This window comes from Typopeltis vanoorti, chromosome 4, assembly GCF_054136105.1.
Source record: "Typopeltis vanoorti isolate ZY-2024b chromosome 4, IOZ_Tvanoo_1.0, whole genome shotgun sequence".
NCBI classification, from domain to species: domain Eukaryota; kingdom Metazoa; phylum Arthropoda; class Arachnida; order Uropygi; family Thelyphonidae; genus Typopeltis; species Typopeltis vanoorti.
Genome location: NC_143552.1, coordinates 65,457,953 through 65,475,739, shown reverse-complemented (window position 1 = coordinate 65,475,739; position 17,787 = coordinate 65,457,953). Strand labels below are relative to the sequence as shown.

The following is a 17,787-nucleotide window of genomic DNA, read 5'->3' as shown; positions in this document are numbered from 1 at the left end:
GGTTGCCATCTTTGTTCGATAACTGTAAAATAAAGGAGATTATTCAATGTACTATCTGTGAAATGTATGCTTTGCGGAGAGTGGTTGGAGTATGGTTAGATGATGATAATGGAGTGAATGTGCATAGAAAATGTAAGAAAAATGAGGAATTAAAGTGTATTTCAGTCATGAGTGTGATATTTTTGTCAAATTTCAGAATGTAGAAAATAGCGATATGATAAGAAATTGCGAGGTTGTACCAGAGAGCTGTGAGGCCGTGAATGTAGAAAAGTGTGAATGATGATATTAATACAGAGCAAATTAATGGTTTAACAGATAATAAAAAAGATGAGATAGATGCAATGATTGAGATCACGCTTTTGAGTGAAGCGATACATAGAGCAAAGCGGCAGCTGGAGCATATGCACAAATGTCTACCGAGTGTACCAGCCAATAAAAAAAAGAACGATAGGAAAAATAAGAGTATGATTGCGAACATAAACAAAATGAAGGAGCGAGTGCTGTATGGAGATTCATTAGTACGAGGTGTGATAGTAGAGTATTTGACAAAATCGTAGCAAACTGGTGCAACCATTAAGGACGTGAGTCTATTTGGGAGCAAAAGCAAAGGGTGAAAGAAATGATAGTGGTGGCAGGTATGAATGATTTGAAGGGAGATAAAATGGAAATGATAGAGAACCTGAATGAATTGTTTGAGGTAGCAAAAGAAAAGAGTGAGAGAGTTAGGATGATTAGTTTTTTGCCGCAGTATGACAGTGAAGAGTTTAGAAGGAGCACCATAATTTCAAATGACTTTATGCATGGGTTATGCAGGATGAGTGGTGTGGAATTTGTGGTGTGTGGAGTGAGTTCAATGGGCGAAAGGATCTATATAAGATGGATGGTTTGCATTTGAATGGATTCGGTGTAAGGAGACTTGAAAAAGTGTTGTTGTTGTTGAATGAAGTGGATGTGCAGAATCAGGGAAACTAGATTTATTAAGGGGGGGGGTAGATATGCAGACCTTAGGGAGGCTGTTGAGTGTATGAATGAGTATAATATGCCCGAGCGAATAAGGTCAACAAATCAGAATGGGATAGTTACTATAAGGCATCAAGGTAGGGATGGGGCTAACGGGGAGGTCTGCAATTCATGTATACTAATGCTAGGAGTATTAGGAACAAGAAGGAAGAATTTTTGGCCTTGGTTGGCACTTCTAGACCACAGGCTATTGGCATTTGTGAAACATGGCTGACAGAAGATAATATAGCTAGTGGGATTGAATATGAGGGGTATAGTGTGTTCAGGAATTACAGGGAGAATAAAATGGGGGTGGGGTATTATTGATGATAGCTGATGAGCTGCAGCCAAGGAGAATAGAAGTTGAATTGAAGGATAGAGAAAAGAGCACATTTGAGGTCATTTGGTGTAAGATTGAGGCTAGCAGAACAAAATATACAATTGGGTGCTGCTATAGACCAAGTGATGGAAAAGATGGTGGAGATAGTATGCATAAACAAATAGAAGAAATGAGTGGAAGGAAGGTAATTATTATGGGAGATTTCAACTATGGTAGCATTGATTGGAGGGAGGAGAGGATACACGGGAGGAAGGAATTGGGTTTTATGCGGTTATTAAGGGATAACTATCTGCAACAGCATGTAATTGAAAATACTAGGGGTTTGAGAGTGCTTGACCTGGTAACAGCATCTGAGAATTCGACTGTAATGAATATGACCATGTTGCCACCTATTGGTGAGCATGATCATAGTATATCATCCTCAGTCAAGGAAGTTTCACTTATGCCAATTATTTTTAGATATACTTGATTCGATCAATGCTACAAATTCAGTCCCTTTATTTGTGATACTCTGTACATTAGTATATAAGCACAACATTTTTCCAATCTTTGAGGCCATCCCATCAACACCATCACTCTGTACTCTCTCTCTCTGCTCTAGTACATTTCTGTCTTCATTCTGACCATCACTGTTTCCCTGATCATGAGTGATTTTCATTCATATTTTTATCATCCCCAACATTTTACACTGCATCACTCTACCATTTAACATTGCTAGCATAAATTTATCATTTTTAGCATTGAATCATGTGTGAAAAGAGCTAATCCAAGGTTTATAGTCATATGTTTACTTAAAGAGAAAAGGAGAGGAAAACTTAGCAAAACAAGTCTTTGATGCCAAGATGGCAGGAAAAACAGGACCATAGGAAACCAAGATCTAGGTGGAGTGATTATATAAGAAGTGTCCCAGAAGACTGAAATATTGAATATGACAATATTAGAGAACAAGTGATAAATTAATTTGGAAGAAAAATTTAATCATGTGGTATTGTCATAGTTTAGTATCTCGTGTACTGTTTGAGGATACATATCGGGAAATTGATGATGACTAAAGACTAAATAAATTTTCACTTCAAGTGAGAATTCCAAAAAAAAAAAAAAAAAAAAACTTCTACTTTTGATGAAAGTAGAAGTACTTTCATCAAAAGTAGAAGCCATCTACATGTGATAAACAATATTACATGTAGATGGTGAAATTTCAAACTATCCAAAATATATGCTAGCCTTTTATAATAAAGTTACAAGAACGTTAGATGAGGGAAAGACATATATTGCAATTTTCTTAGAGTTAGTGAAGGCATTTGACAGGGTGCCACATGATAAGCTGATATTTAAGTTGCAGCACATGGGTCTGGATGTCAGATTGGTCAACTGGATTCAGGATTGGCTGTCTGATAGGTATCAGAGAGTTGTGTATGGTGGAGCAGTTTCAAGGAGGCAGAGGAGTTACAAGTGGGATCCCACAGGGCTCAGTACTAGGACCTATATTGTTTAACCTTTATATCAATGAACTTGCCAGTGGATTGCAAGGGGATATTCAGTTGTTTGCAGATGATGTGAAGCTGGGAAGGATTATTAGTAATAGTGCAGATGTGGTAACCCTGCAAGAGGATTTGAATAAGCTATTTAATGCAGCAAAATGTAAGGTTTTGAGGTTTGGGAAACATCTATGGGATGCTGCATTCTCTATGGGAGGAATTATACTGGAGGAAGTAGGGGAGACAAGAGATCTGGGGGTTGATGAATGATAGAAACCTGAAATTTAGGGGACATATCGCAAAGGTGGTGAAGGTAACACAGAGGATTGCTGCAATTATGAGAAGGACACTGACCTGCAGAGATAAAAGGGTTATCATTCTGTTGTATAAGTCTCTGATCAGACCACACTTAGACTATTGTTCTTAGATTTGGTCCCCAGGATTTGAAGGGATAAATTAACTGTGGAAAGGATGACAAGGATGGTTTCAGGACTGTACAAGGATAGTTATGAGGATAGGCTGAGGGAATGTGGACTGCAGAGTTTGGTGGATAGAAGAAGGAGAGGTGATATGATTGAGACTTTTAAACTGTTGAGAGGTGGTTACAGGGTTGACACTGGGGTGTTCTTTCGCTTGGTTGAACAGTGGGAAGGAGTGATGACAAGAGGCCATCTCTGGAAGTTATGAAAGGAAACTGTGAGCAAGAGGATGAGGAATGGTTTCTTTGCATGGAGGGTAGTTGAACCGTGGAATGCATTGCCTGATGGAGTGGTGAGAGCGAGAACGGTCAATGAGTTTAAGGAGTGGTATGATAGACTGTGTTTCTTAAGGGGGGACCTCCCCTCGATGAATCTTGACAGACTTTATGTTCTTAGGAAGGACCTCCCACGATGAGTCTTTTGACTCCATGGAGGCCTGAATAATAATAATTATTAGAACAGTTCATGATTTTTTTTTTTTTTTGTCTTCTGCTATTTGTTCGTGTTTCATGATAGTAAAGGCGTTCACAATTAAAAAAAAAAAGATAGAAAAGAAAAAGAAAAAATTGAATAAATTCTTTATTTATTAATTACTTGTAATGAAAAATTAATATTTTACACAATTTTTTAAACAGACAAAAGAAAGAGATTTGTTTAAATAAAGCTAATTACCTTAAATACACCTTCTTTGTCAGCTCTTGTTACTTCCAATACGTGCCATTGGCCATCATTAAATGTCTTATCTGATTTTAGTGTAACCAGACCACTGCCCAGTTCATACTTAAAGAAGATCCTTCCAGTTTTCAGTTCCACAGATAAGAAGTCTTCCTGTAAAAATTATATGTGGGCAATTATAAACTCAAATTACAATTTCAAACATCAAAGGGATTCATTTTAATTTATATAAAAGAAATAGATATATGTGTTTATAAAACAAATTGCAGAAGAAAGTACTGGTAACTGCTGTAGATGAATGAGGATGAAGATCAAGAACCCTGACAAATGGCTTACATTTATTGAGCAATTCATCAGGGTGTTTTTATCCTCATAAGCGTAGCATCACAACAAGCTTGAGTATAGAAAGAATGGAAGAGGACTGACTGATGGTGAGCAAGATAGAGGTGTATAAGGAATTAAGTAAATTTAATGTGAATACTGCAATGCCAGTCAATGACATATCACCACATCTTGGGGATGTCTTGGTTGGTAAGTGCAGCAAACATGCAGAATGAAAAGGAATTTGCTTCTATGCTTCTTCTTCACTGTGAGTAGATTTCATGAATAATAAATAACCAGCGTTTAATTCAGATATTTTTTAATATTATGTACATCTATTCAAGTTAAAACCTGGTTATTTATTATTCAAAAAATTAGCTAATCAAGCCAATAAAATCCTAGAGTTTTTTGAATATGTGGCAAGTAGAAAAAAAATATGATTATAGTAAGATGATGTCAATAATCCACATGCATCATTTATCTCTGATTCAAGTCTTGCAACCTGTCATATATGAGAGTGATTAAAAAAAAAAATCGGAGAGAGAGAGAGAGAGAGAGAGAGAGAGAATGAAAATGTTAGATTTGTAACTTTGGAGGATGTAGTTTAGATATTCTGTGAACAATTAATTAGGTTAGGGTGTTTCATCCTTATATGTGTGACATCTTAAGAAACTTGAGTGTAGAGGGAATGGAAGAAGAATGCCTGAATGTAAGTAAGATAGCAAGAGGTATTAAAGAACTAAGTAAACTTGATGTTAATAAGGCAAGGGAGACTTAATGAGATATCATCAAGTGCGTTAAGAAATGGTCCAGAGAGTTAAAATCATCCATCATGAACATGTTTAATAGTATTGCAGCAGGAAAAATTGCAAAGGAGGGCAAAACCTCTGCTTCATAAAGAAGGTGATAAGATTTGAGGCCTCAAATTATAGACTATGTGGGTCTGGAGTTGTGATGAAGCTGTTGGAGAGGTTGGATAGAGCTAGGATACAAAACCGGGTTGGAAATAGCAGTGCTCTCTGTGATGGACAACATAGGTTTGTTAAAGAGAGGGCATATTTCACCAAATTACTTTTGCTACAACAAAATAATGAATGCAGTGGACAAGCATTGCTGCTAATGAATATTCCTTCAAAAGTTCCCAAGTATTGATGATATCTTGCCCTTCCAATTCCTTTCTCCAGGGAACTGCCCCAAGTTGATATTGGAGACTATTATAATCAATAGCTTATAATTCCACATACATTCCTTTCTTTTTGATACTCCTGCATGTCTATTTGTCTTCCAAGTCTAAACCACATAGTTGCCCTTCCAATTGGTGGCAGAGATACCATCTCAGTTATAATCAGCTCTTCTGATGCTATGATCAAATCTAAAACTCTTGAATGCCATGTTCTTGTTGCCTAAACCATTTGTCTTTCAAGAATTTCAGAAATTCCATTCCCTTATTATTACATGCATCTTCCTCTACTCAATCTATACTGCTGTAGTTAAAATCTCCCATAACAATCATTCTTCTTGCACCTGCCAAGCTCAACTGCCTAAACATCTCTCTCTCTCTCTCTCTTGCTCTTCACCCTCTATGCTCCCTGGCTTGTAGCAACACCCACTAAATATCCTATTCTGCCCACCTCTACCTCATACCATATGCTTTCAAAACCTTTAGTGTCAATGCCCTACAAATCATCTACTCCAAAAGGAAGTCAGTTCTCACTTGTCTTAAGCAGTACTCCACTACCACGTTTTCCCTTCCTATCCTGTCAAAAATTGCTATACCCTGTTACTTCTATTCCTGCCAGTATATGATCTTCCATCAACCACATCTCAGAGATCCCAATAATCTTTGTACAGGTTGATGCTATCAGCATCTCCGTTTCATCTTCTTTATTCTGGATACTCCTGGCATTACTATAAAGAATCAAGGCATTATCACTGTTTTACCTATCAATCCTATCAATATCCCTTCCAGACACTACTGGATTCAGCATTACCTGATATATTTCTCCCAAGCACCTACTCCCACAAGAGGCCACCTCCTGCTACCATTTACCCTGATAATTCTAGTTTACCTGTATTGACACACTGACTTGTTCAGAGAACAGGATTCTCTCCAGATGCCTATGTCTTTCCTCATTCTGTGCAAGTGATCTCTCGCATGCAGTTCCTCTCTGCCCTCAAATCCCCCTCCAAGCATCCATGTATACCAATCCTCTTTTTTCACACATTCTAGCTATTATACTATTCATTACTGAAGCTCCTCTCCACCGCTCTGCATTATACCTCAACAACACAAACACACATATACATACACACAATCTTTCCTCTCTTAGTCTTCTTGTCATCTGATTCACACTGCCTCTCAAGTCATTAGTGTCCACCATCACAATCATCTCATCTAACCTTCGTCTCTCTTAACTGCTAATAGTCAACACTATAAACACTATATATCATTCTTCCAGACTAACACTACTCAGGTTATTCTGTCTTGCACACCATGGATTATCGAGTCTCCATACATCACACCTCTCATTACTTTGTTTCTTCCTTGCTCACATGTATTACTCTCTCTCTCTTTCTCTCCCTCCTCTATCACTTTCTTTCTTTGTTCCTCTATTTACCTATTGTCCTCTCTTAATTTGTGGTTCCTGCACTCTCTTGCATTTTTCTCATTCCCTCTCTTTTACTGATTCTCCTATTTTCTCCTCTTCTATCATTCCCATAACTCTCTCTCACTCCTACTCTGATTTCTTTTGGATTCATTTTTTCCAGTCATGTAATCTCTCCCTTCATGCTTCTCAACTCATTCCTGAGACAATCCTCTTCCAGCACATCTCTCTCTCTCTCTCTCTCTCTCTCTCTCTCTCTGCAAGCTACCTTGCTTGCCATTCATCCTCCCATGTAACACTATCTTTGAAAACTTCACAATGTTTCAAACTTGCCATACTCCCTACTTTAATTTTTTCTTCCACTGTATGAGGGGGAAACATGGCTTTGTGAAGGGTAGGTCATGCCTTAGTAATTTCCTAACTTTTTATAATAGAGTAACAGCTGAGCTGAATAAAGGAAATGACTACATGATTATTCTGCTGGATTTTGCAAAGGCATTTGACAGAATACTACATCGAACTCTGTTCCACAAATTAGAACAAATGGAGATCGATATGACACTGGTAATGTGGATCAGAGGGTGGCTGCCGGAGAGATATCAAAAAGTGGTATAAGAAGGAGCAAAATCAAGACAAAAGCAAGTGGCTGGTTCTCTACTGCAAGGTTAAGTGCTGGGACCACCACTACTGTTTAATTTATACATACATGATATAGGAAATAACCTAAAAGGAAATATTCAGTTGTTTGCTGATGAAGCAAAATTAGGTAGTGTAATAGATAATCAAGGTGATGTGGAGAGATTGCAAGATGATTGAAACAGTTTGTCAGTGTGGGAAAAAGATAATGATTGATCTCATCCATCCCTTTAGGATGGGTAGAGTCCCCTAATGAGGGGTTCATGATGGTTCAGTCATGAACACTAAGGGTAGTGCTCATGACTGTAATCTGTGTGTGTTCACAGGGCCAGTTTGCCTGCTTGCACAATGAAAAACCCCAGATAAACTGGTGGAAAACATCCTGCTGTCCATGCCCAAGACTGGCTAACTTGGCTATGGCTAAGGAAGATCCTTAACCTCCTCACGTTGCCAATGGGAATTGAACCTAGGACAATCCTTCCCCAGGCATATGGTTGCAAAGCCACTAGGCTAAACAAGAGGACAAAAGATAATGGGTATCAGTTTAATGTGGAGAAATGTAAAGTTATGCATTTTGGGATAAATAGATGCTGTGTACACATTCATGGAATTGTACTCCAGGAAAGAGACAAAGCTAGAGATTTAGGGATGGTGGTAGACAGAGAGTTAAAGTTTAGAGGACATGTTGCCAAGGTTGCTAGTTAGCCCATAAGATTACTTAGCTGTTGAGGAACACATTAAGAAGCAGAGACAAGGAAGTTGTTATTCCTCTTTATAAGGCAGGAGTGGAAACAACATGACTCTTCACGATCTACTAGGCAAAAATAAATAAAAGGAGAAGAGGAGACAACAAAAAAGAGGAACAAAATAAAAAAAAAAGATAGAAAAGAGAGAGAGAGAGAAACAGGGTTAATAAAAATTACTGCAATAAAAAAGTTTAATTCAAAACACATAAAATGAAGTTCACTTTGAACAATTAGAATAATCTTAAAGCTGAAACAATAATTTTAGTTACTTATTTACTAGTGGAGGCCTTCCTTGTATCCATTTTCTTAGTAAGCTCCTTAAAATTAGGTGTGTAATTAGTCAAAGCATTCTTACAAGCTCGTTACAACCTCGCCATGTGCATACTCACTTACTCCTGTATCATTGTATTGGTCAAAGGTTGCAGCTCTTTAAGTCTTTCAGGAATTATTTGGGCTTCAAAAGGATCAAAAGGTCTCCTGGGTTTCTTGGGAATGAGGAAACAATGAAGAAGATTCAGGGGCAAGTGACCAAGATGACAAGTGGTCTGTGGAATGTGCCCTATGAGCATAGATTATTGACCAACTTGGCAAGAGAGGCAAGCACTTGGCTAGGGAGGCAAGAACAAGAAGACATCCCTGGAAGATGAATGAAGGTGTGGTTAGTAGAAGTGTGAGGCCTGGATTTTTTGTTTGGAAAGTTGTGGATGAGTAGAATGGGTTGCCAGAGTCAGTTATGAGTGCTCTTTGTTAATGGATTCAAAGAGAGGTATGATGGATTGTGTGGATAGTTTGGGTCTCCTGTGATGAGTCTTGAGACTCCATGAAGGTGCCTTTATAATAATAAATCATAATATTGCCACAACTGTTAGGACAACATAATGAATTATTCTGGTAATGATGCAGAGGACAACTACTTGTAGAAGTAAGGAGGTTCTGGTTACATTGTATAACTCTGATTAGGCCAGACATGGACTAATGTGATTAGATTTGGTCACCGGTTTTCAAAAAGGATGAAGAGATGCTGGAGAGGGTCCAGAGGTGATTGACTAAAATATGTTTCTGATCTCTGGAATGTTGAATATGTAGAAAGGCTGAGACAATGCAATTTGCAGAATATGGTGGATAGGAGGAAGAGAAGTGATATACAAGACATACAAGTTACTAAGGGGTTGTTATAGGATTAACACTGAAGAGGTTTTTCAAAAAATAGTGAGAAATTGGGGTCATCCCTGGAAGTAGTCTAAGGAGGGTGTGAGCAAGGAATGAGAACAGATTTTTTGTAGAGGATTTGCCTGAGAGTGTGGCATCTGTAGAGAATTTGAATGTGTTTAAGGTGTGGCAGTATGATGAGCTGTTTGTATGACAAAAGGGACCTCCTAGATGAGTCTGACTCTGTGAAGGTCTTAGGATAATAATAATAATGTTGTTAAGAAAGAAAGAATCCTTTTTATAATGCTCCCTGATTCTGTGAAATTAGAGTCTATTTCACATATAAACTGTGGCTTATTTTATATACTTAATTACTTCACATAATTTATGGATTGAAATGTCTACCTAAGGCAGTTTTCTGTATCAGAAAATACATGTGCTTTTTCTTATTTCGCATTCTTCTTCTCAACAATGGAAGAGAGTCAAACAGAGAATTAAATCACACTGTTACTTTCCTTTTCCCAATTCTGAAGCTAGAAATATACCATTGGTTCATCAGAATTAAAGATGTTCATTGGTGATAAAGTGAATCTTCTATAATGATAATCCATGTGCTGACCTTGATGTTAGTAACATGGATGTGAAGCATCATGATTTAATATATGCATTCACATGACTGTTAGGGTAGTCAATTCCATGAAGGTCTAGAAATACTCTTAATGAACAAATTGTATGATATTCCAAATTCATGCAATAAGTGGTAGGAAAGAAAAAAAAAAGAGAAACGAAGTCCTATTCTTTTTGAAAAAAAGGAGGACAAAAAAAATTATGAGTATTTATAAGATATATCTAATAAAAAAATTATGCAAATAAATAAGAATTAATTATGATTATGAAGAAACTCATATATTATAGTAGAACAGAAAAATTAAAAAAAAATAAAATTAACTTATACAATCCAAAAATTCAAAATATATAGCATTTTACTTTACCTTTTTGCCAATTAAGAAAAGTAAACCTTCACTAGCATAGGTTTTGAACTTCATGCTGACGAAAACATCCTGCTTGAAATTATGCTTTTTTCTTGGTAGGATTGCATATCCATTACCATCAAAGCGTAATCCATTAGAAGATTCCAAGATAACTAGCTGATCTCGTTCAACACATCCTTCCTTGTTGTTTTCTGCTTCTACAAAGTCCCATAAACCTACTGGAGTTTTGCCAAACTCAAGTTCTTCAATACAGCCATGAAATCTCAAATTTCTTACATCTCGCTGAAGCTTTAAAACAAAATAAAGACAATGATTTTTATTTGATCACTTAATTATAAAATCAGAACACCAGTAACTCAGAATGTTTTCTATGATAGAGTATATCATACTCTATCAAAATATTAGCATTTATATTAAAGATAAATGGTAATATTTTGTTTTCATCAGAATTAAAGATGTTGTTAAAGTTATACTTTTTTTTTCAAACAGAATTAAATGTACAGGAAAACCTTGCTTAACGTGAATTCGATATGTGCAGTAATCAGTTAGCGCAATTGAGTGAAATTATACTATTTCCTGCTTTAAGCAAGTATTACTCAGTTAACACAATTTTTTTTACATTACACGAAATATTTTGCCATCAATCTGCAGCGCGCAAAAAAGCTGGAAGTCATTAAGAGACATGAAAGTATTGCTAGTAATACAATGATTGTGTGAGACCTGGGATACAGCGAGTCTACAGTTTGGACTATATTAAATATGAGCAAAGAATACAAAGAACAAGGAAAAGTTGCTACTGCTTCTATAAGAAAGCAGATCACCCGAAATAGAAGCCATTTAATGATTGAGATGGAGCATGTTCTATCACTCTGGATTGAGGATTATAATCAAAAAAGAATACCTCTTAGTACAAGGACTATTCAGGCAAAAGCTCTCTATATTTTTACCTCACTGAAAGAGACCAAATTTCAAGAGGAACGTGAAAGCTTTTCTGCAAGTTTATTATTATTATTATTACTACCACCCCACAACCTCATGGAGTCAAAGACTCACCTGGGAGGTCCTTTTATCACACAGACAGCTCATCATACCATGTTTTAAATTCAAACTCTTTGCAGACACCACATTGTCAGGCAAGGCATTCCAATCATTCACAACTCTGCACAAAAAAAACCTGCCTCTCACTCCCCTACTCACACCCTCTTTATACAGTTTCCAGGGATAACCTCTGGTTCTCCCCTGATCTCCCACTATTCTCTGTAAAACTTCTCCAACATTGATCCTATAACAACCCCTTACAAACTTGTAGGTCTCTATCATATCTCCCCTCTTCCTCCTGTTCACCAGGCTCTGCAAATTACATCTTTTCAATCTTTCCTCATACTCGACATTCCAGAGGTTAGAAACTACCTTAGTCAGTCGCCTCTGGACCCCTTTCCAACATCTCTTCATACTTCTGAAAACTAGGTGACCAAATTCTGGGCACAATAGTCCATGTGTGGCCTAATCAAAGCCTTATATAATGAAACAAGAATCTCCCTACTTCTACAAGTCATTGTCCTCTGCATCATTCCCAGAAGTCTTTGTGTTGTCTTCACAATTTTGGATAAGTTTTTAAGTTTTATTTTAAAGCTTTTACTCTTTTTTGCTATTACGTTAGCTGCATGTAGTGTTGTTTTGAATATCATTCCTTTATCAACTACTTGAACTATTTTGGTCTCTCTCTTTCTGTTTTTTCATTTTTCGCAAATAACATATTTATTATTATTATTATTATAATTATCATCAACACCCGACCTCCATGGAGTCAGAGACTCATTGTGGGAGGTACTCACTATTGCATACAATGCTCATCCAACTGCATCTTAAACTGATTCAATGTGTTCACATACACAACACACTCAGGCAATGCATTCCACTCACCAACCACCCTACATGCAAAGAACCTGCTTCTCACTTTTGCTCACACCCTCCTTATACAGTTTCCCGCAATGGCCTCTTGTTCTACTTCCCTCTCCAATTCTATGACTAATCTCTTCCATGTCTACCTGATAACAACCCCTGACCAGTTTATATGTCTCAATCATATCCCCCACCCTCTTACTCCTATTAACAAAGCTCTGCAACTTACATTCTCTCAATCTGTCCTCATACTCCACATTTCAAAGACCACTGACTACTTTTTTGTGAAGCTTCTCTGTACCCTTTCCAACATATCTTTGTCACCATGAAAACCCTTTTCTAAATCATTTCTATATGATTTTTTTCATTTTCATATGAGATCATTTACTGGTTGTACTATAAAAGTCTCTGTAATGTGTTTTTCTAAGTTTTACAGGAACACATGTACTAGACATATTTTAAAAACTCAGATGGCTAACACATATGTAGAAAAATACCCACTTTCTTAAGAAGTCCAATACATTTCATCATGTGACATGGATATCATTAGCGAAAGGAGATCAGTTAACTATATTCAAACATGAATCACAAGATTCTGTCATGTTGAACCATCATTTTGTATTTTGGCAAACATTGTGTAAAACTAGCTAAACGAAAGTCATGGGAAGACTTTGGTAAGAAAATAGAAAATAAATATCAAGTAGGTGGCAAGATATTCTGGAGGAATATCTTGCCACCTTCTTGAAATGGAGGAAAGAGTGTTGTAAAAGGAATTAGAAATGATAAAGTTGACATGAAAACTGGAGAAAAAAGATATCCTTGAAGTATGGAGTAATTACTTTGAAAAATCGGTAAAGGAAATTAAATTAAAAGTAAAAAAAATTAAATTAAAGTAAAAGAAAATTAAATATTACCTGTAGGGTTTCAGATTATTAAAGTGTCCATAAAAGGGAAAACTACTGTTGGATTTGTGTTCAATAACAGATTTGATACAAGAGTATAAAGGAGTTTATTTTATCCAGAAATATTGTTTCACCATACATAATTTAAGCCAGATAACAGGTTGAGAAAAAATGATAGGGAAGAGTTGGTTTTCTAGTTGTTTCATAAAATAATCAGCTAAGTGGTTATTTGTTACAACTTATTCTGCCACATAAAATAGCCCGCATTGATGATGAATATAATTAGATTTAGAATATCATCAGGGACATCAGCTTGTAAAAACTGAAGTCTCTTGAAGCAGTATGTTGGTGAAAATGGATACAATATTAAAGGAAACCATCATTTTGTTAACTAGCAAACACAGATCTTTAATCAAAATAAATTTTTAGAATTTTGCTATCATCAGCCAGATGGGCACATTTAAATTATAAATGTAGAATGATTCACAAGTTTGAAGTATTACACCCTCTGTCCAAAAAGAAACCGAACTTTTCGAAAATAGAAGAAACTGCTGCCACTTGTTGTATCTTTTTGTTGTCGAAGGAGGAAACCATCATTAGTGTTGTGTCAACTGTTTATGACATTTGTTTCATTAGAAGCCAAGTTACAGTGCCAAAAGTGAAAGTGTGTTTTGATGAACAGTCGGAAAATGACCAAAAAATGTTCGAAATTCGATACATTTTTTGGTCGACGGTCAACTTGTGGGGAACAAATCGCGAATTCAATTTACGAAGGCCCAAACTCTCAGTCAAAATGTTGTGCACAGTTGATTTTGGAATCCCCGATTCATCTTCAATCAATCTCATGGCATTTCGGGTTTTCTTTGATGAAATCATGGACTTTTTGGATGTTGAAAGTTTATTTTTCACTTGGTTAGACTATAATAAATTTAGTTTAATCCTTTATCCAAGTGTGAGCAAATAAAATTTGCACCTGAAAGTAACTTCAGGACTAGGGTAAGGTGGTACAACACTGGGAAACTCACTGTAAAGGTGGAGCAAGCTAACATCACTCTTATCTCAGTATCTCCCATAATGCAAAACACATCTCCTTGTGGATATGTATAATATTATGCATTAAGGGAAGGGCCACTACCCAGACTAGTTTCAACCTTTATTGAGGTCTCTTCAGTGGGAGCCAGGCCCAAGTGGAGATATCAGGCAGAAGCATTAGCAAGGTCATCTCTACCTATAGGAGTTGCCAAACGGTGTGCCACCTTTTTATTAAATTACTCTAGATTTAGAGAAAGATGTTGAAAGTTTATTTTTCACTTGGTTAGACTATAATAAATTTAGTTTAATCCTTTATCCAAGTGTAAGCAAACAAAGTTTGTGCCTGAAAGTATCTTCAGGACTGGGGTAAGTTGGTACAACACCAGGCAACTCGTTGCAGAGGTGGAACAAGCTAACATCACTCCTACCTCAGTATCTCCCATAATGCAAAACACATCTCCTTGCGAATATGTATAATGTTATGTATTAAGGAAAGGGCCACTACCCAGACTAGTTTCGACCCTTATTGAGGTCTCTCCAGTGGGAGCCAGGCCTGGATAAAGGATTAAACTAAATTTATTATAGTCTAACCAAGTGAAAAATCAACTTTCAACATCTTTCTCTAAATCCAGAGTAATTTAATAAAAAGGTTGGACACCGTTTGGCAACTCCTATAGGTAGAGATGACCTTGTTAATGCTTCTGCCTGGTATCTCCACTTGGGCCTGGTTTGATTTGTAATCTTGTCCATGTGCAAGTGTTTGGCAAAGCAAGGTGGAAAAGCAAAAAGAATACAGAAAGTATCACATAATAAAATAACATCTAGAAGTATCATATTAATTACCTTGGTAGAATCAGGAACACCACCAACATAGAATTTGCTAAGTTGTTGGTCCAAATTAAAAACAGTGTGTGTCCCTGGAAGATATTCCTCAAATGTTAAATCAGGTAAATCTTCAGTGCGTACAGTAAGGCTGCATGTTTTTCCAGTCCTGAAATTAGCACACAAAACAGAATTCAAACAAAGAAAAGCTACATAAATTAAGTAACTGAGGCTTATTTTTAATAGAATCATTATTATCATCACCTAATAACTAATATTTAAGGAAATTGACAGCGTATACTGGAAATATAGATTAAATAAACTTTAATATACACTTTCCGATATTTCGGCGAACGTTACGTTGCCATCTTCTTGGGAACTTACTAAAAGGACACGTGCACACAAGTACTAATACAACAAATGAGACTGAGGCTAGGACACTAGCGTTTTCCTAAGGTCCTGATGGTGCCCCCTGGCGGGCTATATTGGTAGTTCTTGGCCTTTGGGCTGAAGTTCTTTTGATAAAAGTTTCCCAAATTTGGGGCAGTTTCATGCATCCAAATTTGTTGAGGTTTGGCATGTTCCTAAGGGCCGAGGCTGATTCCATGAATAGTCTTTCATACTTGAACTTGCTGCGGTGTATTACTGTGGCTTTCTTCCATCTTATTCTGTGGCAAGTATCCAGAGCGTGGTCTGCAAGCCCAGAGTGGCTGTACTGGTGAAATCGGATGTAATCCTTGTGTTCTGAGATTCTGATATTTGCTGTCCTGCCTGTTTGGCCAAAGTAGGACAGTTTACAGCTGCAAGGGACCTGGTATACACCAGGTAGGTCTAGGGGAAGTGGTTGGTCTTTAGTGGAGCGGATAAGGGATGCTAGTTTTCTATGTGGTCTGTAACAAGTGGTCAAGTCATGTTTTTTTAAGATTTTATTGATTTTTTCTGAGGTGCCTCTGATGTAGGGAATAGTGATGGATTTAGAGTAATCTTTTTTGTGAAGGGGAGGGGGTGGTGGGTTGTGGATAACTGGGTTAAGTATTTTTTGGATTTTTTGGAGGGGGTAACCGTTGGCTGAGAAAGTGTCACGGATGTGATTTAGTTCTGTGGTTAGGGCTTGATCATTAGAACAGATTATTTTTGCCCTGTTGAATAATGTTTTAATAACTCCATATTGTTGTGGGGGGGGGATTGTTGGTGAATGTATCTGCCTGTATGGGTGGGTTTTCTATAAACTGAGAAAACCAAGGTTCCATCAGGTTGGCGGGTGACTAGTGTGTCTAGGAAGGGGAGGTTATTGTTTTCCTCTTTTTCCAGGGTGAATTTGATTCTAGGGTGTTGGTTGTTCAAGTGTGTTAGGAAGGAGAGGAGTGAATCCGGGCCATGTGGCCAGATAGCGAAAACATCATCAACATAGCGAAGCCATATGGTAGGTTTTTGTGGGGCTGAGTTTAAGGCTTTCTCTTCAAACATCTCCATGAAAAAGTTTGCCAAGGGTGGGAAAAGTGGTGAACCCATGGCTGTCCCCTCTATCTGTTTGTAGAATTTTTCCTGCCAAACGAAATAGCCTGAGTTCATTGTAAACTGAAATAGGGCTGAGATATCGGGAGGAAATTTAGCTTGGATTAGCTCTAAGGTTTCTTTGAGAGGGACATTCGTGAATAGGGAGGAGACATCAAAACTGACCATTATGTCATTGTGTTGGAGTGTAAGGTTTGCTATACTGGCTTTGAAGTGGGCTGAGTTTTTTATGCGTGATGGTGTATTGCCAGTATAGTGTGAGAGCGCTTTGGCTAAATGCTTGGCTAGTTTGTAAGTGGGGGAATCGTGTATATTAAAGTTTATTTAATCTATATTTCCAGTATACGCTGTCAATTTCCTTAAATATTAGTTATTATGTCTAACCAGCGTATAAGCCTCTCAACAAGAATAATGATCATCCACGGAGATCTCTTCGCATGCAAGGCCCACCATTACGGCAAACTGAGGCTGAAATTATCCAGACAACTTAACCGTCTGGCATTCCTAAAACGCTGCCGGGATAATCATGTCATCCCGAACTGTGTTAAATTCAAACACCGCTTCATCTCACAGAAAGCTCTCCGTATTTACAACCGCGCTAGCCAGGCATTACTTCGGGAGCAAATTACCGCTACACGCGGTTCCCTAGCCGATATAAACAGCGCTTTAACAACGCTGGAAAACGAGCTTTCACATACGCTGAATCACGAGCTTTGGTCGGTCCTACATGACGTCTCGTGTACGGCAGCTAAAAAAGAATTTGAACGAGTACGAAGCCGACATATCAACAAGTTTGATAAATTAACAAAGAACAAGGCGTCCAAACTACAAACCAACACTGTTGTTAACCTATCATCAGCTACCTTAAAGCCAGAAGCAATCCACGTTCTGTCATGTGGTCACAACTTCGCCATTGCTCCTAGGAAATTACCGGCCGAGGAATTAATGATTCAAATTGAACGCGGGATTCGCCAACTTCCAACCCACATCGCCAACGACATTAGATTGGATGTAGCCTGTGTTCTCAATAAAGCAAAACCTCCAAAATCCAACATATCCATTAGTGAATACAAGGCACTACAAGAATTGAAGAGAAACAAAAAAATAGTGATCACCAAAGCGGATAAGGGGAACGCCACTGTGGTACTCAATCTTAAAGACTACACAGGTAAGCTCAAGGCTTTATTATTAGA

The 17,787-nt window shown here is 37.4% G+C and overlaps 1 protein-coding gene across 1 annotated transcript in view; it reads right to left on the bottom strand.

Annotated features, from left to right (window-relative positions):
• LanA (laminin subunit alpha) overlaps positions 1-17,787 on the bottom strand; it is a 1,191,635-nt gene that overhangs the window by 161,673 nt on the left and 1,012,175 nt on the right. Inside the window, exons 51-53 of the mRNA XM_090391815.1 lie at positions 15,101-15,248; positions 10,422-10,709; positions 3,969-4,124 (exon numbers count right to left, since the gene is read on the bottom strand). Of these exons, the coding sequence (XP_090247941.1) occupies positions 3,969-4,124; positions 10,422-10,709; positions 15,101-15,248 (592 nt within the window). The remainder of the gene's footprint in view (positions 1-3,968; positions 4,125-10,421; positions 10,710-15,100; positions 15,249-17,787) is intronic.